The following is a 24554-nucleotide window of genomic DNA, read 5'->3' as shown; positions in this document are numbered from 1 at the left end:
CTAACATTTGAAAGTGATGTAGCAATGAAAACAATCAGTTTTTGACAAAATTATTTAATTGGATACAGTGATAGTATCAACAAACTAGTTTGTAGAATGTTAATAATTTTCCACATTTGTAAGTCTTCCAACAAATTGTTTGATAACTTAGTTCACAAATCTGTGGGACCGTACTGGCTAAAGCATGATGCTGGACAAATCGGCATTCGTTTTAAGACAGCTTTACCTTATGGATGCAAGTATTACTTAAACTACATACTCTACAATGAGATGGTCAACACTGATGTTCTTATTATTGTTCCTCCTTTTTTTTCATTTTGAGCATTCTGTACCATGTTGCTTTTAATCAATACCTTGTGCAATATTCCTTCATGATCTGTCTGCAGGCTCCTCCACTTCTCTGCTGATACTGTATGGACCTAATGTCTTGTCCTACTGTGTGAAAATGATAACTATTTACTATGTACCACAGTGCTGCAGGGGAAGGCAAGATGAATAATTTGATATAGGGCATTTGTGATCTATCAAGCTGGGACTCCACCTCATTTTGGCCTACAAAAGCCACCTAAGATACTACCTGTGCTTACTGTGTGAGATTTTTAGTGTCCTATCCCCTTCTTTCACCACCAGCTTAGTTGGTCTTAACTGTTTGATGCTAATGTCTTTTTGTCACTAAACTCATCCGTAAATATTAAACACATCTTGGTTTGCATTTGCAATGGTGTAATTGACATTTGCGTAAATTTTACCTCAAAATTTTATGAATTTTAAAAGCACAAAATTAAGAATTAAATATTTTGTTCCTCTGTTCTTACTGGGAAACAGCTGTGCTCAGAGGGGTTAATCTGTCAAAATTCATAAAATTTTGAGGTCAAATTTACATAAACATCAAATTTACACTTTGTAAGTGCAAGGAACCATGAACCGTGGACCTTGCCATTGGTGGGGAGGCTTGCATGCCTCTGCGATACAGATAGTCGTACCATAGTTGCAACCACAACAGAGGTATATCTGTTGAGAGGCCATACAAACATGTGGTTCCTGAAGAGGAGGAGCAGCCTTTTCAGTAGTTACAGGGGCAACAGTCTGGATGATTGACTGATCTGGCCTTGTAACATTAATGAAAACGGCCTTGCTGTGCTGGTACCGCGAACGGCTGAAAGCAGAGGGAAAGTACAGCCGTAATTTTTCCTGAGGACATGCTACTTTACTGTGTGGTTAAATAATGGTGTCCTCTTGGGTAAAATATTCCAGAGGTAAAATAGTTCCTCACTTGGATCTCTGGCTGGGCACTACTCAGGAGGACGACGTTATCAGGAGAAAGAAAACTGGCGTTCGACAGATTGGAGCGTGGAATGTCATATTCCTTAATTGGGCAGATACATTATAGAATTTAAAAAGGGAAATGGATAGGTTAAAGCTGGATATAGTGGGAATTAGTGAAGTTTGGTTTCAGGAGGAACAAGACACGAAGCCCACGTGTACCACAGTAGTAAAAGTTTACATGCCAACTAGCTCTGCAAATGATGAAGAGATTGAAGAAATTTATGATGAGATAAAAGAAATTATTCAGATAGTGAAGGGAGATAAAATTTTAATAGGCATGGAGGACTGGAATTCAGTAGTAGGGAAAGGAAGAGAAGGAAAAGTAGTACGTGAATGTAGAATGGGGGTAAGGAATGAAAGAGGAAGCCGCTTGGTAGAATTTTGCACAGAGCAGAACACTTAGTTTAAGAATCATGAAAGAAGGATGTGTATGTGGAAGAGGCCTGGAGACACTGGAAGGTTTCACATAGATTATATAATGGTAAGACAGATTTAGGAACCAGGTTTTAAATTGTAAGACATTTACAGGGGCAGATGTGGACTCTGGCCACAATCTGTTGGTTATGAACTGCAGATTAAAACTGAAGAAACTGCAAAAAGGTGGGAATTTAAGGAGATGGGGCCTGGATAAACTGAAAGATCCAGAGGTTGTAGAGAGTTTCAGAGAGAGCATTAGGGAATGATTGACAAGAACTGGGGAAAGAAATACAGAAGAAGAAGAATGGGTAGCTTTGAGAGATGAAATAGTGGAGGCAGCAGAGCATCAAGTAGGTAAGAAGATGAGGGCTAGTAGAAATCCTTGGGTAACAGAAGAGATATTGAATTTAATTGATGAAAGGAGAAAATATAAAAATGCAATAAATGAAGCAGGCAAAAAGGAATATAAACGTCTCAAAAATGAGATCGACAGGAAGTGCAAAATGGCTAAGCATGGATGGCTAGAGGACAAATGTAAGAATGTAGAGGCAAATATCACCAGGGGTAAGATAGATACTGCCTATAGGAAAATTAAAGAGACCTTTGGAGAAAAGAGAACCACTTTTATGAATATCAAGAACTCAGATGGTAACCCAGTTCTAAGCAAAGAAGAGAAGGCAGAAAGGTGAAAGGAGTATATAGATGGTCTATACAAGGGTGATGTACTTGAGGGCAATATTATGGAAATGGAGGAGGATGTAGATGAAGATGAAATGGAAGATACAATACTGCATGAAGAGTTTGACAGAGCACTGAAAGACCTAAGTCGAAACAAGGCCCTGGGAGTAGACAACATTCCATTAGAACTACTGATAGCCTTGGGAGAGCCAGCCCTGACGAAACTCTACCATCAGGTGAGCAAGATGTATGAGACAGATGAAATACCCTCAGACTTCAAAAAGAATATTATAATTCCAATCCCAAAGAAAGAAAATTGTGACAGGTGATAAAATTACTGAACTAAATGCTAACAACATGAATTCTTTACAGACAAATGGAAAAACTTGTAGAAGCTGACCTAGGGGAAGGTCAGTTTGGATTCCGTAGAAATATTGGAACACATAAGGCAATACTGACCCTACGACTTATCTTAGAAGCTAGATTAAGGATAGGCAAACCTATGTTTATAGCATTTGTAGACTGAGAGAAAGCTTTTGACAATGTTGACTGGAATACTCTCTTTCAAATTCTGAAGGTTGCCAGGGGTCAAATACAGGGAGCAAAAGGCTATTTACAATTTGTACAGAAACAAGATGACGGTTATAATAGTCGAGGGGCACGAAAGGGAAGCAGTGGTTGGGAAGGGAGTGAGACAGGGCTGTAGCCTATCTCCGGTGTTATTCAATCTGTATACTGAGCAAGCATTAAAGGAAACAAAAATTTGGAGTAGGAATTAAAGTCCATGGAGAAGAAATAATAACTTTGAGGTTCGCCGATGACATTATAATTCTGTCAGAGACAGCAAAGGATGTGGAAGAGCAGCTGAACGGAGTGGACAGTGCCTTGAAAGGAGGATATTCGGTGAACATAAAGAAAAGCAAAACGAGGATAATGTAATGTAGTTGAATTAAATGAGGTGATGCTGAGGGAATTAGATTAGGAAATAAAACACTGAAAGTAGTATATCAGTTTTGCTATTTGGGGAGCAAAATAACTGATGATGGTTGAAGTAGAAAGGACATAAAATGTAGACTGGCAATGGCAAGGAAAGCGTTTCTGAAGAAGCGAAATTTGTTAACACTGAATATATATTTAAGAGTTAGGAAGTCTTTTCTGAAAGTATTTCTATGGAGGAGTGTAGCCATGTATGGAAGTGAAACATGGAAGATAAATAGTTTAGATAAGAAGAGAGTAGAAGCTTTCGAAATGTGGTGCTACAGAAGAATGCTGAAGATTAGATGGGTAGATCACATAACTAATGAGGAGGTACTGAATAGAATTGGGTAGAAGAGGAATTTGTGGCACAACGTAACTAGAAGAAGGAATTGGTTGGTAGGACGCGTTCTGAGGCATCAAGGGATCTTCAGTTTAGTATTGGAGGCAAGCACTGATGGTGAAAATTGTAGAGGGAGACCAAGATATGAATACACTAAACAGATTCAGAAGGACGTAGGTCGTAGTAGTAACTCGGAGATGAAGAAGCTTGCACAGGATAGAGTAGCACAGAGAGCTGAATCCAACCAGTCTCTGGATTGAAGACCACAACAACAAGAAGTTCAAGGGCAAGGTGTGTTTAATATCCAACGATTACTTTGGCAAGAGAAGCAAATGAGCTTCAAACTGTTAAGACTGACTAAGCCAGTGAGAGGATACTCAAAAGTCTCGTGCAGCAAACAAGTGCTGCAACTTAAGTGGCTTTTGTATGCTACTCTGAGGTTGTTTCCTCTCTTGATAAGTCACAAATGTCCTCTATCAAACTGTTCAGTTTGACTTTGCTGTGTGACTGTGGTATGATGTAGACAGTTATCACTTAAAACCTCTAGTTTGGAAGCTCTGTAACACTTGAGTGTGTCTCTTTAAAGGTTTCTCATTTGTACATCTCAGTTCACTGCCTTCTTGTTTTGTATTGAGTGCTTCCAATTATGTGAATCTTATGTACTTCAATTTTATTGTTCAGAAGTAATTCCAATAATCAGTTTCTCAATCTCTTGAGATCTATTCTGTAGATTGGTCTGAAAAATTTACTTCTTCTGTGCGTGGTTTTGATTTGATTTGATTTCTTTATTAATCCGTTAAACAATTTACATTGTATGGATTTCGTCATTGGATAATAGACAATTTAACAGTTTAAATTTGTTTCTTACACAATAGTTGCCAGTGATATTTTCTTATAATCTAATTTACATTTTTCACTCTTATATAATTATTATTTGTAGTGCTGAATAAAAAAGAAAAAGAGAAGAAAAGAAAAGGTTGAAAATGTGGGAAGAAATCTTGAATAAAAAGGGGTTTTTAAAAATCGTTAATGACCGTGAAAAAGGGAAAGAATGAAATGCAAGTTGGACTTCGTATTACAGAAAAGTTATTGGACTTCGTGATTCGGAAAAGCTATTGTTGGGGTGGTCCTTGTGGCGTTTTTGAGCAAAAGTCAAACCAATTTCCACTGCAAAAATTATTTGAAAGAGAACAGAGAATAACAAAATGTGATTAACAGGGGGAAATGGCGTAGATAAGAGTTCATTCTTTACCATGTTAACATGTCTTCTCCCATGCGGCATTCAGGTCTTGTTCTCCAAAAATTTCCTGTTTCATTTCTGCGTGAAAAGTTGTAGCTGCTCCAAAATTTTGCAGTCGTCCAGGAATCACTAATTTATACAAATCAAAACCATCTTGGTATTGAATGCAATTTATTTTACGTTGCTACTTCCATCCTCCGAATTTCATACCAACTTCCACAATACGTCTGCACATCAGTGGGTTTTTTCGTCTTAATCCGACCACGACTAGCTAATAAGTAAGTTAAGCTTCTGCTCTCAAAGACAAAAGTGGGTAGAAAAACAAAAAGAGATACAATTTTAGTACCTTCATTTTCTTATGTACTTTCTCTGCCGTTGAGCACTCGCACAGCTGCGACAGTATAATTTATATCTGAGAGAACGAGTGTAGCGCGGTGAAATTCAAAGTCCCGCTACATATTTCTCCATATAGTTTAACCCAGAACTTTCAGATTTTAAGTAACCTTTTTAATTCAAATATTCCATTACTGTATAGTAACTTTTATTTTGTAAATTTTTTTTTAGTTTTTCTTTGAAGGAGGAGATTTTTTGTATACTAACAAAGAGATAGAGGGGCTGGCCAGTACTTACCTCAGCTCAGTACAGCTGATAGATACACAAAAAACAGAACCGAAAATTTACGTTCCTAGCTTTCGGAATAAATGTTCCTTCATCAGGAAGGAGAGAGGGGAAAGAAAGGGAAGAAGGGAAAGTGGATTCAGTTACTCATAACCCAGGTCATGAAGCAACAGGGAAAGGAAAACAGGGAGGGTAGCAAGGATGGAGGCATGGTTGTCAGAGGAAAGCCAAAGATATTCTACTGTAAATACTGTGCCAGCTTCAAACCAAAGAGGATGCATACAGAAGTAAAGAGGTATATAGTATAAAGATAAACACAACTATGTAGGATGAAAAGATGCGTGAATGGCTAAAGAGGAAAGGGAAAGAGGAGAAGACTGAAGAGTAAATGGGAGTGAGGTTGTTTAACGTAGGTTCAGTCCAGGGGGATGGCGGGATGAAAGGATGTGTTGGAGTGCAAGTTCCCATCTCCGCAGTTCAGAGGGACTGGTGTTGGGTGGGAGAAGCCAAATGGCACATACGGTGTAGCAGGTTCCTAGGTCCCTAGAATTATGCTGGAGGGCGTGCTCCGCTACTGGGTATTGGACATCTCCTAGGCGGACAGTTCGTCTGTGTCCGTTCATGCGCTCAGCCAGTTTAGTTGTTGTCATACCGATGTAAAAGGCTGTGCAGTGCGGGCATGTCAGTTGATAAATGACATGTGTAGTTTCACACGTGGCCCTGCCTTGAATTGTGTATGTTTTACCAGTAGCGGGGCTGGAGTAGGTGGTTGTGGGGGGATGCATGGGGCAGGTTTTGCAGCGGGGTCGGTTACAGGGGTAGGAACCGCTGGGTAGAGAAGGTAGTTTGGGAATATTGTAGGGTTTAACAAGGATGTTATGGAGGTTAGGGGGGCGACGAAAGGCAACTCTGGGTGGTGTGGGGAGAATTTTGTCAAGGGATGATCTCATTTCAGGGGTTGACTTGAGAAAGTCATATCCCTGGCGGAGTAATTTGTTGATGTATTCGAGGCCAGGATAATATTGGGTGACAAGGGGTATGCTTCTGTGTGGTCTGGGAGTAGGAACATTGTTGTTGGACGGGGAGGAATGTATTGCTCGGGAGATCTGTTTGTGGACAAGGTCTGCAGGATAGTTGCGGGAGAGGAAAGCACTGGTCAGGTTATTGGTGTAATTGTTGAGGGATTCGTCACTGGAGCAGATACGTTTGCCACGAATACCTAGGCTGTAGGGAAGGGAACGTTTGATGTGGAATGGATGGCAGCTATCAAAGTGAAGGTACTGTTGTTTGTTTGTGTGTTTGATATGGACAGAGGTGTGGATGTGAGCTTCAACAAGATGAAGGTCAACATCCAGGAAGGTGGCTTGGGTTTTGGAGAAGGACCAGGTGAAATTCAGATTCGAAAAGGAGTTGAGGTTATGGAGGAAATTGAGGAGTGTTTCTTCACCATGAGTCCAGACCACAAAGATGTCATCTATAAACCTATACCAGGCCAGGGGAAGCAGCTGTTGGGTCTTCAGGAAAGGCTCCTCCATGCGGCCCATGAAGAGGTTGGCATAGCACGGAGCCATCCTGGTTCCCATGGCCGTTCCCCTGATTTGTTTGTAGGTCTGGCCTTCAAAAGTGAAGTAATTATGGGTGAGGATGAAGTTGGTAAGTGTGACAAGGAACGAGGTTTTTGGAAGATCATCGGGTGGGCGTTGGGAGAGGTAGTGCTCAAGGGCAGAGAGACCATGGGTATGTGGGATGTTTGTGTAAATGGATGTAGCATCTATGGTGACAAGAAAGGTTTCAGGTGGGAGAGGAGTGGGAATGGATTTGAGGCATTCTAGGAAGTGGTTTGTGTCTTTGATGTAGGAGTCTGCGGGTGATAGGTTGGAGGTTTTGGTCTACCAGAGCTGAAATACGTTCTGTTGGGGCTTTGAAGCCTGCTACAATGGGACGGCCAGGATGGTTCTCTTTGTGGATTTTGGGTAATAGGTAGAAGGTAGGGTTATGTGGCTCTGGTGGAGTGAGTAAGTCTGTGGAAGCCGTTGTGAGGCCTTGTGAGGGACCTTGGATTTTTAGGATTTTCTGCAGCTCAGTCTGGATGGAGGGAATGGGATCCTGGGTAACAGCTTTGTAGGTTGAGGTGTTGGAGAGTTGACGCAGTCCGTCTGCCACATACTCCACACGGTCAAGTACCACAGTTGTGGAGCCTCTATCCACCGGGAGGATGACAATAGAGCGGTCTGTTTTCAGCTCCTTAATGGCACGGGATTCAGCTGGGGTGATGTTGGGGGTTGTCGGGATGTTCTTCAATAAGGGCTGGGAGGCAACACTGGATGTGAGGAATTCCTGAAATGTCTGCAAGGGATGGTTTTGGGGGAGGGGAGGAGGATCCCTTTGAGAAGGCGGTCGGAACTGTTCTAGACAAGGTTCAACACTGGGTCTAGTAATTGGGGGCTGTGTTTGGGTAGTGAAGTGATATTTCCAGTTGAGGTTCTGGGTGAATGAGAGGAGATGTTTAACCAGGGCAGTGTGGTTGAATTTAGGCGTGGGGCTAAAGGTCAAGCCTTTTGATAGAACAGATGTCTCTGGAGGAGAGAGGGATCTGGATGAGAGGTTTAGAACTGAATTGGGACTGGTGATATGTGGCATTTGTCTGTGGTTATACGTAGTTGAGATTTGGTCTGTGTGGGGTATGTGCTGGGATGGGGAAATTGAGTAGGGTGGCTAGGCTAGGTTTGTTGGCTATGAGGGGGGGGGGGGGGGGTTTGTTCAAGGTTCTGTTGTGGTTGGTGTTTGTGAGGGATAGGAAGAGGGACCCCACTTCTTAGGTGTTGCACTAGCACTGTGGATAGTTTTTTCAGGTGGTGTGTGGCATGGAACTCAAGTTTGCAGTTGGCTTCTAACATGCTGTTCCTGAGTGTGTTCTCCAAGCAAGGGTTTGAGAGGTGGAGGACTTTGAAGAGAGATAGGAGCTGTTGGGAGTGGTGGTTACATGAAGTAGTGTAGAGGTTCAGGACAAGTTGGGTAAGGGCTAAGGATTGAAGGTTCTGGAAGTCCAGGAGAGACTGGTGGAAGGAGGAATTGCACCTAGAGAACTTTTAAGGTAAGTCCTTTAGGGGTAATTCCAAAGGTTAAGCAGGACCGGAGGAAAAGTATGTGGGATTGCAGTTTGGCTACGGTGAATGCATGTTTCCGGAATGAATGTAAATAATTTGGTATAGGATTAGGGTACATAGTGGGTAACTGGTGGGTAGGGAAATTAAATAACTAAAGTTAAAATAGTAATCATAAGAAGGAATAAAACACGGAAGGAAGGACGAGAAACAAAGAAATTGTGTTGGTAATGTTCAATACCAAAGGAAGACCACTAAATAAGAAAAATGCGGAAAAAGTTGACCAGACCAAGCAAGTTATGTCCAGATCAGGGGAAAAGAACACACGTTGCTCAAAAACAGAGATCGCGCGTGCCGCAAAAAAGATCGCGCGTGCCGCAAAAAAGATCGCGCGTGCCGCAAAAAAGATCGCGCGTGCCGCAAAAAAGATCGCGCGTGCCGCAAAAAAGATCGCGCGTGCCGCAAAAAAGATCGCGCGTGCCGCAAAAAAGTTCGCAGGAGGCGCAGAAATGTCCCAAAAAATATTCCTGTGGCAGAGAAAGATAGCCAATGGCACAAAAATACCACCAGCAAAATACCTATCGGCTGTACTGAGCTGAGGTAAGTACTGGCCAGCCCCGCTATCTCTTTATTAGTATTTGTTTCACAACTTTATATGAGATTTTCCATTAATCATTGAGATTTTTTCTATGTCTTTTATGTTTTGCAGTAATTTATTATAAAATTTGATGGCATTGTACAGTAGACTCTGTTGCGTTTTAACTTAATTTTTTCTATCCAGATGCAAATTATTGCAGTTCCTAGTTTTGTAACCATGTACAGAACCATTGTTAACATGGTGTCCAATATTTTTTTAATTTACATTACATTCTGAAAAATATATTCGCATGGGACAGTTAAGATTTCCAACATTTTAAAAAGTTCAAGGCAGTGAGCCATGCTGCCACTCTTGGTCATTATACGTACTGCTCTTTTCTGCAATTTGAATATAGCTTCGATATTTTTCCTGTTCACTCCCCAGAATATTATCCCATAACTAATAACAGAATGGATATATGCAAAGTATACTGATCTGATACATGAAATATGCATGTTGAAATAAGAACTCTGAGGGCATAGCTTGCTGTAGAGATCCTGTTACTAAGTATTTTTGCATGGTCTTCCCACTTCAACTGACTATCAACTTGCATGCCAAGAAATTTTGTGCTTTCCACCCATTGTATGGTTTCATTAACTAACATCAGGTTATTATAATATGGTTTATTGTTTATGTAAAAGTTCGTAGCACTTGTTTTCATAATATTAAGCGTGACTTTGTTGTTAGCTGCCCACTCATATACACTTTTTAGTGTTTCTTCAGCTTTCTCTCTTAGATCTACGTGTGATGTGTCACTGATTAGCACATTAGAGTCATCTGCAAACAATATTGTATGCCGATGCTTTGCACTTTTTGGGAAATCATCAATATAAATTAGAAATAGTACTGGACCTAAGACACTACCCTGTGGTACACCTAGATTTATATGTTTGGTGTCAGAAATATGTTTTTCAATACAGTTGGAGTTACATGATAAATGTGTTATTTCAGTTATCTGTATTCTATTTTCTAGATATGACTGGATCCATTTTTTTACAATCCCCCTTATTCTCAGTTCATCTAGCTTAACCAACAGTGTTTTGTGATCCACTGTGTCAAAAGCTTTGGTTAGATCGAGAAATATACTTGTTCTATAGTTTCCTTTATCGAGTGCTTCTAGGATATATTTCGTGAGATATGCTGTTGCTGCTTCTGTGCCTTTCCCTGTTCGGAATCCAAACTGGTCCTTGGCTTGGAGGTTGTGTTTATTTAAGTAGCTCATAAGTCTATCTTTCACAATAGTTTCTATTATTTTTGCAAAGCACGAGAGCATTGAGACTGCCCTATAATTTTCTATATTTCCTGTGTCCTTTTTTGAAGAGAGGCAGTACTTTAGCATGGATGTCATTATTAATGATGCTCCCTGCAACTACCATCTTATGTATCTCAAAACACCCAGAAACCACTCCAGACTTGTTGTTTATGTTACCTCGGCACCGAATAATTGCCTGCAGATTTTGAATCATGGTTAATGTTTTATCTGTCATTAAAAGTGCAGAATTTCTCTTTTGAACATGTAGTTATAGGAGCAAAAAATTATTCTCCTGTGCTTGGCTTGAAGTAATTTTTAATTTGAGGTATCCATCCCAAACAATGTAAAATAGTTCTTGAACTATGTGCCACAGTCCATGTTGCATTTAGTTGAGTGGCAATGCAGTACATCTACTTGTTTATGAAATTTGAGACTGGTAAAAAGAATTTGTTTCAAAGGAAATGCAGCATCCCATCGTTGAACACAACGTTAAGGAACAGTCTATATATTTCAGTACATCCCGAAGTTCTGTTCAAAAAGTATCCACCACTCTGCAACCTACATGTTCAATAGGCTTTCATAAGAATGAATGGCTGTCTTTGAAAAACTGACAGTTTTAAAACCAAATTTGACAGCTCCTGATTTTCGTTCTTCCAGTATTAGGCATGTAACAGCATTGGAGTCTACAACAATAGCTTGAATATATTTGGAATGTAACAGTTCCATTGTTTGAATATATTTGGAAATAGGGGTGGAAGGAAAACATCCTGTAGGAAGACCAAGACCCCGTTAGATGAACATGATACAGCATGATGCCACTACCATAGCGAGGCCAGTGGATGATGATTCTGTGACAGGTTACACAGGAACTGAAGGAAGTGGAAAGAGGATTATTAACAGTACCCAGGAATCTGGAGCAGTGCAAACTATCATTGAGCTCTAAAATGAGGGATATCTATCCAAAATGCTACCCTCATCACACAAAGTAGTAGTGTTGTACACCCAGCCTTAGCCATATTCTAGTTCATGCCAGTGAAAACCCTGCTCGTGAATTCCTGAATGTGCACTGCATGGGTCATTCATTCCCCGTGCCCAAACCAGGTGTAAGATACGTCCTATATGTGCACCCACCCATTCACATACCACAGTCCTGTCACAGGCATTACCTATTCTATAAAAGGTAGTGCAGTGTTTGAAAGCAGCTGTGTTGTGTACTACTAGGGCTCCAGTTACTCTTGTTTTATTTGGAAATGACAACTCTAATAACTAGAAATCAACCTGCAGAAATGCTTACGCCATGGTATTGCTAACCATAAACTCCACCATTCCTATGTGCTGCATACCAAAGTATCATTGGCTGCAATAACTGCTTTGGTATTAATGTTCCCCCCTCCCCCACACTACCCATCCTCTGCTCTGCCCTCAGCAATAACTCATCTAAACTATTTAGGTGTATATTGTCCCTCCATAATAGTTTCCACTCTTGCAATCCCCGTTTTCAACCTTTGCTGGTCCCAGTCCCACTCCCTTACGTATTTACTTTCTTGTCAGTTTCTGCACACCTTCTATCCTGTCCAAAATGTCTACTAACCTCCTCCTGTTCCACCCCCCTCCCATCCCATCCCGTCTTCTTGTCTCCCCTCGCATCCCCTCTCCTTGGCTCACCTCCCGTACCCCCTCCTCAGCTCCCCTCCCATATCCCCCCTCCTCAGCTCCCCTCCCATATCCCCCCTCCTCAGCTCCCCTCCCATATCCCCTCTCCTCAGCTCCCCACCCACCCCTTTTCCCACTTCCCCCTCTCCCCCATCTCCCTGTACCCCCTCCCCCTCCTCTCCCTGTGCGCCCTCACCCCTCTCCCTCATCTCCCTGTAACCCCTCTCCTCCTCTACCCCCTCTCCTCCTCTGCCCCCCTCTACACCCTCTGCCCCCCCTCTGCGCCCTCTGCCCCCCTGTACACCCTCTGCCCTCCTCTACACCATCTGCCCCCTCTACACCCTCTGCCCCCCTCTACACCCTCTGCCCCCCTCTACACCCTCTGCCCCCTCTACACCCTCTGCCCCCCTCTACACCCTCTGCCCCCTCTACACCCTCTGCCCCCTCTACACCCTCTGCCCCCCTCTACACCCTCTGTCCCCCTCTACACCCTCTGCCCCCCTCTACACCCTCTGCCCCCCTCTACACCCTCCACCACTTGACTCCCCTAGACCCCTCTACTCCCCTCCTGCCCCCCTCACTGTCCCACGCCCTTCCTCCCTCACTCCCTCTCATTCCTTCTCTCTCTCTTTCCCTCGGGGTCTCCAAGGACACCCCCCCCCCCCTCGATTTTTATTCAGAATTTCCTGTGACTCTGTACTTTCTATGTCCAAGTTGGTGCCTCCAATAGTTCCCCCCATATCCAGGAGAATGGGGTCCTGCAGGGCTCTGTATTGAGTGTATCACTATTTTTAGCGGCCATTAATGGTCTAGCAGTAGCTGTAGGGCCGTACATCTCATCCTCTATGTATGCAGACGACTGCTGCATTTTGTACTGCTCCACCAGTACTGGTGTTGCTGAGCGATGCCTACAGGGAGCCATCCACAAGGTGCAGTCATGGGCTCTCGCCCACGGCTTCCAGTTTTCGACCGCTAAGTCGTGTGTCGTGCACTTCTGTCAGCATAGTACCGTTCATTTGGAACCAGAATTTTACCTTCATGATGATCTGCTCACTGTAGTGGAGACATACCGATTCTTAGGACTGGTTTTCGACGACCAATTGACATGGCTACCTCACTTTCTTTGTCAGCTTAAGCGGAAGTGCTAGCAACACATCAATGCCCTCCACTGCCTAAGCAACACCAACTGAGGTGCAAATCACTCTACTCTGCTGCGTCTCTACAAATCCCTTATTCAATCTTGCCTTGACATGGGAGTCTGATTTATGGTTCGGCAACACCCTCAGCGTTGCGTCTGCTCGACCCAGTGCACCACTGTGGCGTTCGCCTAGCGACGGGAGCTTTTAGAACGAGTCCGGTGACCAGTGTTCTGGTGGAGGCCGGAGTCCCTCCATTGCAGATCCAACGTGCACAACTGCTCGCCAGTTATGTTGCACATATTCGTAGTTCTCCTGAGCATACGAATTACCGTCTCCTTTTTCCACCCACGGCAGTTCATCTCCCGCATTGGCGGCCCAAGTCATGACTAACGATTGCGGTTCACATGCAATCCATTCTGTCTGAACTAGAGTCCTTCCCTTTACCACCTCCCATCCAGGTCTCTCCGCATAACCTGCGTGGTGCACACCTAGGCCGCAGGTTCATCTGGACATTGTACATGGCCCTTAGGACTCAGTTACTCCTGCTGCTCTCTGCTGTCACTTCCTCTCGATTATTGATGTGTTTTGGGGCTCTGAAGTGATTTAAACCGACGGTTCAATGGCTGATGGTCATGTTGGCCTCTCCTTCGTCCGAAGAGGCCATTTTGAACAGCTTTCCTTGCCCAGTGGCTGCAGTGTATTCACTGCAGAGCTGGTGGCCATCTCTCGTGCACTTCAGTATACTCATTCATGCCCTGGGGAATCGTTTCTTCTGTTTACTGACTCCTTGAGCAGCCTACAAGCTATCAACCAGTGCTTCCCTCGCCATCCTTTGGTAGTGTCCATCCCATGCCCTGGACCGGTATCGTCATTCAGTGGTGTTTCTGTGGACTCCAGGGCACGTCGGAATCCCAGGCAACAAACTTGCTGACAGACTTCTGGAGATGGGCATCTCTGAACCTGACCTGCGTTCTGACTTATGCCGTAGGGTTTTTCGGCTTTGGGAGATGGAATGGCATAACAGTACACACAACAAACTGCGTGTCATTAAGGGGACTACAAATGTGTGGAAGGCTTCCATGTGAGCCTCTCGCATGGAATCAGTTGTCTTCTGCCAGCTCTGCATTTTCCGTGCTTGGGCGACCCACGGTTACCTCCTGCGCAATGAACACCCGCCTGAGTGTCAGTGCAGCGCCCGGTTGACAGAGGCCCATATTCTGGTGCACTGTCCCACTTTGACTGCCCAGCAACGAAGTCTTTGGTTACCGGACTCTTTGGCTGATTTAGTTTTAAGTTTTATTCAAGAGGGTGGTTTTGTCATTTGATCTAAGTTTCAGCGCATGTCCTTTGTTCCTCTGTGTCCTCCACCCTAGTGCTTCTGGGGTGGGGGTTTTAATGTGTTGCAGAGTGTCTGGCTTCTCCTTTTTTATTCTCATGGTCAGCCAGCCATGGTAATCTGCTTTGTTGTTTTAATCTCTTCATCCCATTTCTTTCATTTCTGTGATTTTCTTGTCCCCTTTTGACCATTTACATGTTTTTTGCCCATATGATTTTTCCTTTCATCCCGTTTTGAGTTGTCAGCCTCGTTTGTTTTATTCTCACACTTGTGGCATTGTTTTATTCGGAACAAGGGACTGATGACCTCGTAGTTTGGTCCCTTTCCCCTTCTTTTAAACCAACCAACCAGCCAATCACTCTCCCTCTCCTCCTTTCCTGTGTCGTGGGCAATGTCATGAACATTGTTTCTTAGTTACTATGTTTCATAATAGCAATCATAAAAGCTTCCATTGCAAAATTATGCAATGCTTTTAGTGAAGAAACAATGTTCACAACACACAACTAAATGTAAACATCTGAAGATGGGATTTTAGGCATCTTGAAACGCTGTCGTGGAAAAATAAACACCTATAAAAGCAAGAGCTAATTCATTGTAAATTACTTTCAGTTTCAATGATTGCAATGTTCTAATACATCCACGCTTTCTCCCAAGAATTTCTTCTGTAGGCCAGATTGAAACCAGTTACAAGCTGGATTCTTTCCTTATTTTCAAGCATTGTTTCCATCCCGGATTTTTTGTCATTGTAGTAATAGGTCCAGTTAAGTGTGTTATGGGTAGAGGTCTGTGCGGATAAGAAAAGTGCAATCCGCACCGCATCCGCAAGGTCCTAATCCGCAACCGCATCTGCATTCGCAGCAATTAATCCGCATCCGCAAGTTCCTTATCCACATCCGCATATATTTAAGTTTTGAATGAGTGAATGATCGTATGGCATTGTTGGCCGGGAGGCCCCATGCGGGGAAGTTCGGCCGCCGTATTGCAAGTCCTATTTTGGTTGACGCCACTTCGGCGACTTGCGAGTCAATGATGATGAAACGATGATGAACACACAACACCCAGTCATCACGAGGCAGAGAAAAATCCCTGACCCCGCCGGGAATCGAACCCGGGACCCCGTGCGCAGGAAGCGAGAACGCTACCGCAAGACCACGAGCTGCGGACTTTGAATGAGTAATTAATAGTAATAGACAGTAGTACTTAGAATTATGGTATGTAATGACATAGTTATTGTTAGGGTGCCATTTCTGCGACGACTTAACTACTTTTGACTTCTTAAATCACAGGAAATGCTCTGTACCTACTCTAAAGCAGACCATTCCAAACAGGAGAGCATTGGCGCTCCGGAGCATACACAGTAGCGGCTCGGATCTCGTGAGATTGGAAACGCTAATTAAAAAACTATAATTCAATGTAATAGTATTGAATGATGAAAATACGTGTATAGAAACAATTATATTTCGCTGCTCTTGTGCCAAGGCAGCTGAAAATGACGATGGTTTTAAACTGTTACTAGCACATTGCATCATTTAACGACAGTTTTTTTACTCACTGCTTGGATGTGTCAAATTTTTAAGCCATTCATGTCAGCTGATGAATATATTATGGCTTACATGTTCAGTCCTCGTCATTTCCAGGTGAAAATATTTACAGTATTAGGCCTACACTGCAAAATGCTGGCGCACCTGTGAAAAAGTTAAACTGCCAGCAATAATTGACGTTGTCTGGAAGAAATAACTCGTCTTCCGAAGAGTGACTACAAAATCAGTGGTTATAGAAATTAGGAGTCCGTTTAGCTTTAGCTAAAAATACAATTGAAATCTCGAACCTCACCTTTTGACTGATTTATCGAATTAAGACCTAGCGATAAATGAAATGTCTGTTTCATTCTCAACCAAACAAAGTTTTTCACACTTTAAAACATCCTCAACATTGGTCTAAATTACTAAGACAAAATTTGCAGTAGATTTTGCAGTTAATACTTTCAATGTTAAAAAATAACTTTTTTTCAGAATTTAATGGAACTGCAAACGATTTCAAGATGTCTATATAAAAACCACTGTCCCATAACTTCAAATGTTGGGCACTGTTCCCTGCTAAGCAATACCGAGTTACAGTTAAAATGTTCAGTTTTGTTACGAATTTCATCCCTTATCTTTACTAATTGGCTGGTAAATTAAAAGACACATTATTATTTTGGATGATTTGAATATTTTGTAAGTTTTCAATGTGATCAGAATAATCTTTCACTGGCTATCGCAGTCACAGCTTGTTGGTGGTAGTGAGCCGTAGTTTGAAGTCCCACTTGTAATTAATTACAAGGCCCACCGTGCCACCGCTCCGGCCGGGCTGTTTCACTGTTCACAAAGAGCGACAATGCTCGGCGGCTGCAAATGTTACTGTAGTGCACGCTAAAATTTAGTGAGGCACTTATGAGATCATCATTACCTAGTTTAATAATATTGACGTGTTAGCTGTTGAATGTTCTTGTTGCGAAGAGTAAAAACTTAAAATTGAGCTCTTTAATATGAAAATTACAACAAAACAAATTGCTTGTTAAATATTTCCTTCTTTTACCTGATGCTACTTCAATGTTCTTGTTGGGAATAGTAAAAATACTAACAATATGTCGAGGAAATACTTTACTATAAATATTACAATAAAAACTCACGGGCTTCAGATTAAATATTTTCATCTTCTGCTTACTTCTGATTCAAATTCTGTAAAAGAAAGAATCAGATGAAAAAAAAAAATTGTAACTAATTCAGATAAGCCCAAAAAATACAGTGAAGTAAGAAAAGCTGTACAAATACCTTTTTACTTTGGAAGATTACTATGCAGGAACATGATGTCATCAATCGTCTGTGGCTTCAAAGACGTGCGTCGGTCCAGCATTATTTGTCCCGCAGTAGAGAAGCTTCTCTCAGATGGCGCGCTGGACGCTGGAATGCAGTGCACGACGTATGCGAGTTTGGAAAGACGCGGATAGACGTTTTCACGTCCATGCCACCAAGCTATCAGGTCGATGCCTTCCGAAAATTGGACTTTATCATTTGTATATCTGAGAATTTCATCTGATGCAAATTCAAGATCTCTCATCGATTAATCTTCTGAGGAATCTTCAGATTCATTAAAAAGTACGTCAGACTTCTGTTTTTTTGCAGGAATTCCACATGTTGTTTCCTCCTTATCTTTTAACTGTGGACAATTTCTTGCAACATAATTTTTCGCTTCCTTTACAACTTCATCTTTTTTGGCACTACTAAGAAATTTTAGGTTTTTATATTTTGGATTCAAAAACGTTGCAAGTTTATGGGTTACTGTTATGTCCCATTTGCTGATTAAAATAGATTTGGCTGTACTCTTTAAATCTATCAGAAATGGGCTGTCGCCATCATTTTTTTTCAAGGAAGGAGAGAAGTTTTAACTTCCACAACACACCTAAATAAAGCGTAGGGGTTTTGGAGGCTTCGAGATCACAAGAAGCTATTTTAAATGGTGTCAGAAAGGTTATTATATCTTCCAACATCCTCTTGTCTATAGAATCAATCAAATTATCTTGATTTTTCTGACAAAATTGACAGAACTTCAAGCCATTGTGAATTAATAGACTCAAACATATCCAATTTACTGTTCCATCATGTGTCTATATCTCCTTTCAATGGCTTCTGAAGGCGATTCTGAAGACCAGATCTTTTAAAGAAAGTTGTGATAGCTCAACAGGAATTTATTAGTCGCTGCACGTCACTCTTCTCATCATTCGTGTCTCCTCGAGTCGTGTGCTCCAGCACAGTATTAAGAATGTGTGCTGAGCACGAGAGCCTCTTGTATTGGCGAAGTGCTGCCACAATATTTGGACCTCTATCCGTAACAAACACGATGTTATTCACAGCACTGGATAAATCGAACGACCGTAGTATCTTAATTAATTCAAGTTTAATGTTTTCTTTTGTTTTTTTTAATCTCACTTTCAAAATTTCTAGTGCACAACACTCGATCCTCAAGTTTCACTTCTTCATAATTAACATAATGTGCAGTCACTCCCATATAGTTTTATTTTACGGGGTACAAATCAGTCCATAAATCGACAGTTAGTGCTCCACCTATATCTCTGAATATATTCTTCACTTCTGTGGAGACAGTTTCACGCAGATGATCGGCCGTTGCCTTCAAATTTCTGGATATGTTGGTTGGATGAGGTACCAGTTCCTTAGCACTCACTGCACCGTACTTGGCCCCCACATCAATAAGAAACTGTGCCGTCTCGAGAAACCCAGATCCACACGCAACTTCGAATGGTAAAATGTCTTTGCTGACAATACTGATAAGCTTTTCTGTCGTGGCTGTCTTCAAATTTGGCGGAACTTCAGGAACTTTCACGTCTCTCTTGGTATTTAAATAAGTATTTATGCTATTTTGTCCAGTTGTCCAGCCTCACACGAATGTTTTAGCAAATTTGAAGTTCCACTTTTGTGTCCAGTGTAGGAATATACTTTTTTACATGCAAAACAAGCCACTATATCTTTTATCTTTTCGTTGCCATCAAATACATACCCGAATTTTTTCCAAATTGGCGATTTCAATTTGTTTTCCTTCACTAATGTAAAATCACCTTTTTTCACCTTACATGAAATTGTATCCATCGATATGGTGTTCATTTGAAGAAAGAACTCTCACTGATATTTGCTACGATGCACGTTGTCACTCGGTCACTACAAAGCGCTAACTGAAGGCAGCAGAAAATTGCAACGGGCACCTGTGTGGTAGACAGTGGGAAGGTTTGCCACCCAGAAAGCACTTCACAGGCCACACAAAAGACACGGTCGCGGAAACTGATTAGGCGCAGCTCTCTTGGGTACAGCTACGTCGGTCGCAGCCAGGGGCTGAGGACAACGGACATCCGCTCTACCCGGGCCCTTCAAGATTCCAAGAATGTCAACAGACTTGAAGTTTTCAACTAACATTGCAACACACGTACTGGGCAGATGACTTGCTCATTATCCGCAGATGACACGTGGATATCCGCGTCGGTCGTGATTTTATCCGCCAAGTAACAAATACCGCGGATATCCGCATCCGCGCAGACCTCTAGTTACGGGAATGTAATTTACTGAAATGGGTTGAACAGTAAACAGTATTTTATTTTATTTATTTATTTGTCCTTTGACTGTTCAACACAATAATATAGGACATGTTAGATATTAAACAGAAACAGTAAAACTCAGGTCAGATCAGGTAATTCTAGGGCAAGTTGGCAATGCCCTTTTCAGTGGAACAGGATTGGGTAAGGATGGAACAGCAGGTTGGCCACAGCCTTTTATGCCCTTTTGAATGGAACCATTTCAGCATTAAGCTTGGCAACTTGGGAAACCCACTTCAAGATGGCTGGATGGGTGTTTGAACCCTGCTCCTTATGAATCTGAGTCCAGGGTCCGTTGCATAAAAACCATGCCACATTGCTGTGTTTATGATTTGGAAAGGAATCTGTCAATAGAACCACATGTCCCTAGTCTACAAGTCGTTTAAGATGATGCACAGGAAGTATAATCAGTGATATAACTAGAATGTGAAGTTTTGTTGTATTACACTTGATGTAAGTAGTTTAGGTCTTGTAGCGACTAAAAGAATTCAACACTGGTAAAACAGTTTATGTAAAGAGATTTAAGCTCTTTTATTTCCTTCAGCTGTCCTGATCTGTGTTATTCAGGGTTTTCCAAATAGCTGTAGGTGAATGCTCTGATGATTGTTAATAAAAAAAAGACTCACATCTTCCATAAGTAATGTTTTGATACTTCCTGCTCTACTTGTAATGTTTTCTGGACACATAACAAGACATTTTACAGGTAGAAATCAATGAAATGGCTCCTCCCTAAAATAAATAAGGGGAAAAAAAGAATGACAGAGCAGCATAAATAAAAAATAAATAATGCATCATTTGTCAGTATCACCAGAGATATTTGCTGAAAAGTTTGATACTCTGTCACCAATTTCCAGTTTGGACTTGGAAAAGAAATACAAGACTTTTATAAAAATAATTTTTTTATCTGTTTGTGCAACATACAAAGCGAAATGAGATTAATGAAATAAATTTCAGGGAAATATCATTTCAGTTAAAAGTTTGTGATTTTTTATTATTTTGAAAATATAATTTCTTATTCCTCTGTTAAAGGTCTGCAGATTATTTTCAATTTGGATGAAGTGGCATTTATTCAGAACCTGGTATTTTACATTGAATCGGCATATTGTACACCGGTAGGTAAATTATGTTACTATTAATTCCAATGAATATATGTATTAGAACCATGTTATAATTTTTTTAAATATATGAATTTCATTGTGCTTTTAGGATTATGGCATATGGGAAAGAGGTGACAAAACTAATCATGGTCTTCCTGAATTAAATGCTAGTTCAATTGGCATGGCAAAAGCTGCCCTTGAAGCAATGAATGAGTTGGATTTATTTGGTGCTCGTGGAGGGCCTTCCTCAGTTATACATGTTCTTGCTGATGAGGCTCAAAAGTGCCAAGCTGTACTTCAGGTAAAAAGATTTCATGATTATGATTATTATTATTATTATTATTATTATTATTACTACTACTATTACCATTAGTACTACTTATATCACCACCACCACCACCACCACCACCACCAACAACAACAACAACACTTTAAAATGATTGTGTTACAGGGTGTATACGACCTGGGACAACCGGGAGATCCGGGAAAGACCTGGGAATTTTTTCATCTGGTAGAAAACTGGGGTAAACGCGGAAGTTTTTTAGAATTCCGGGAGTTTTTCATTGTTTTAGTTTTCAGTTAATTGTTTGTAATTTTGACTGGTAAGAACCGATACTCTGACAAAGGATATTACTGTATCCCGCTACTGCAGAATAATACTGCAACATTACATGAATGAGAGAATAAAACCTAAATTGCAAAGGAAATGCGCCGTATAAAAACACATAGAGCTCATACAAATGTCTGCTGACAACAAAATGTGTGAAAGACTATGTAATGCTTCGTAACAACAAATTACCTCTGATTTGCGTGACGTCACAACTGTTTACATTAGATCCTTTTAAGCAGTTACGAGCGGGCTCATGCGCGTGCGCAGTTGAGTCGCGTATCTGAACCGCTCGAAATTTCTAAGTTGATTTCTGAATGAATCATAGGTTGATTTCTGAATGAATCATAAGTTGATTTTTGTATGTGTGCGTAGTTTATGTGATGTCTCTGCCAGGGGAATCCTCGTCGCATCTAGAAGTAAACTTTCCTGCTGAAAAAAGGGGGCAACTTCTAACCGGAGAACAATCGCTGGATAACTAAACGGATGATTCTGGCAGGGTCTACTATTGCTGTGGTTTGAAATATCGTAGATCCGGGGCTGATGCGCTGAGGAGTCTGAGTTGTGGTGGTAGGGGTGGGGGGCGGTTAGTCTCCAAGTGATCCTCGTTTACATTTAGTGATTTTGCTGTTTGCTCTTCGTTTACTGCTCTCACGTCAAATGAAAACAAAGTGATTTCTGTGGCTGGGAGTTATCAAGTGAATTAAAATACATTCACGTAATTACGGAAGGCTAAAATGTGTTATTAGTTTCGGAATTTATTTCCACCTTTATGACAGTCAAGCATTGCAGAATGATGAAGTTACTTTTGTCGCTTTGCTACCGAAACCTAGCTTTTATCTATCTTTTCCGCTGAGACAGCCAATTTATTTGAAACGAAGTGTTTACCACACTTTTGATAGTTTCAACTGTTCGCTGCATTTAAAATGGACGTTTTCATCTTCTAGCATGTATGGCATTATGCCATAATAAAGAATTCAATATGAGATAATACAGTACTGGTACTCCAAGAAAACTGACATCCCGAACACCACACTGAAGAGCTTAATATCAGGTCGGGGCCTACTTCGTTGGCAATCTGGACATACGAATGAGCATTTTAAGGCGAATTATCCATTGCAGTATGGTTCACGAAATTCTGATGCTCTTGGAGTATCCTCTGATGTCTTGTTTCTTTTATGACATAATGTAAGATCTTTTAATGTTTTACACACACGGGCTTCCTACGTCAAGTACCTTGGCGTAACCTTGGACTCTCGTCTTACGTGGAAACCCCACATAGACGAGATCCACAGGAAGGTCTGCGCCAGAATGTCCATCCTATACCCTATCCTGAACGCAACCAGCTCCCTTCCCTGCCCAGTAGCAGTAAATGTTTACCAGGCCCTGATCCGGCCAGTAATGGAGTATGCATGCCCTGTCTGGGGATACGCGGCAAAGCAGCACCTGGACAAACTCCAGAGGCTGCAGAACCGCGCCCTCAGAAGGGCACTGCACCTACCTCTCGGATTCCCCACAGACGACTTACACGCCGCAGCCGAAATCCCACACCTGAGAGAGCGTTTCCAGGATCTGGCAAGGGCCTTCTATGAGGGTTCTTCCAGATCCGGAAACGCGCTCATCCATTCCCTAGGTCGGTATGACATGTCCCGCGATAAGCATAAGCGCCCTATGACGATCTTCGACGATTAAGTCGAAGAGAAAATCCCAATACCCAATCCCTAATCCAGTTCCTTCCCATATAACACCAATCTTTTCGCCTACCCCAGGCAAGTACCAGACTCACTCACAACAAACATCACAAGTCACAGACACCAAAAAACTATAGAAAAATCACACACACACGTTCACAGGGGAGTAAAAGCCGAAAGGCTACAAACTCCCCCTCACACTTCCCCAAAGAGGGGAAAGTAATAGATGTGAGCAGCACGTGTCCTAAGCTCTGAATATCCGCTGTCATCGGCTGGCGAGATCACATGACGTGAGCTGTGGGTGGCTTACAAAACCACATTGCAACCTCGATTTCAGTGCTTCGGAGAGTAACATGCAGTGTTTGGTGGAATGCGAATTTAAACTTTCATAATATGAAAATTTGCAGTGTAAATGTTGCTGCACATTAAAGAACTTTCCAAAACATGTTTTTTTTTTCCCTATGAGTTTCGTTTTCTAAAGTGCTGGGAAATCCTAAGCCGTTGTATAAAACTATAACCATTCAAATGATTCATGTGTTTTACAGTTCCGAGGGAAAGTATACTGTCACTTAACACGGAAAAAGTGTATTTTCACCCGTGAGAAAGTGTATTTTTAACTGGAAGATCCGGGAAAAATCTGTTTTTTTCCCCTCCACGTCCACGAATACACCCTGTGTTAATTCTCAGAAAGAAAACTATTTTAATGTGTTACTCTTGAGTGTTTCCCTTTGTGTTGTCATTGCAATCCTACACCTCAAGTTTGCCCCTGTAATAATTTTTTGTCATATTTGTCAGTCTTTTCCACTTTTGAGTCTCAAAGTTTCTTTCTGTGTTGATAAGATTCTGGAACATTTTTTTGTGTGAAAGGGAAAGCACAGTCTTTATGCACTGGTCTTGGACATGTGTGGATTGAGGTTGTTTTTGGTTTTCCTACATCATTTAAGATTAGTGTCAGAATGATTTCTTTGTAGAGGACACAGTTGTATTTCAGTGTGAGCTTCTGTTCGAAGTCTAATTACATATTCATTGATGAACTGTTAATTTTCTTTCTTTTTGGTGAAAATGTATCTTTTAGGGTGATTACAAACTTAATTTGGCTTAAGGCAAATCATTACATCTTAAATACATGGATCATCATTGTGTGCTGTGCATTATGTATGCAGGAAAAGTCTTCCATTCATTCTTTGAACATTGTGTGGTTGCTGTCATAGTGACATTTGCATCTAAGTTAATTTGTGTAATCTGCAGTCTGTGTGTATTAAGTGAAAAGTGTGATAATGCTTGACCAAAGCCAGTTTCAT

The 24554-nt window shown here is 41.6% G+C and overlaps 1 protein-coding gene across 2 annotated transcripts in view; it reads left to right on the top strand.

Annotated features, from left to right (window-relative positions):
- Positions 1-24554, top strand: part of LOC126253198 (probable phosphorylase b kinase regulatory subunit alpha) — a 294496-nt gene that overhangs the window by 79708 nt on the left and 190234 nt on the right. For both annotated transcript variants that reach the window (XM_049954368.1, XM_049954367.1), the window contains exons 4-5: positions 20888-20970; positions 21065-21256. In XM_049954368.1, coding sequence (XP_049810325.1) covers positions 20888-20970; positions 21065-21256 — 275 coding nt within the window. The remainder of the gene's footprint in view (positions 1-20887; positions 20971-21064; positions 21257-24554) is intronic.

Source organism: Schistocerca nitens, chromosome 4 (assembly GCF_023898315.1).
Source record: "Schistocerca nitens isolate TAMUIC-IGC-003100 chromosome 4, iqSchNite1.1, whole genome shotgun sequence".
Taxonomy (NCBI): domain Eukaryota; kingdom Metazoa; phylum Arthropoda; class Insecta; order Orthoptera; family Acrididae; genus Schistocerca; species Schistocerca nitens.
Note: the sequence above shows the minus strand (reverse complement) of the source record. Positions and strands in the feature narration are given on the sequence as shown.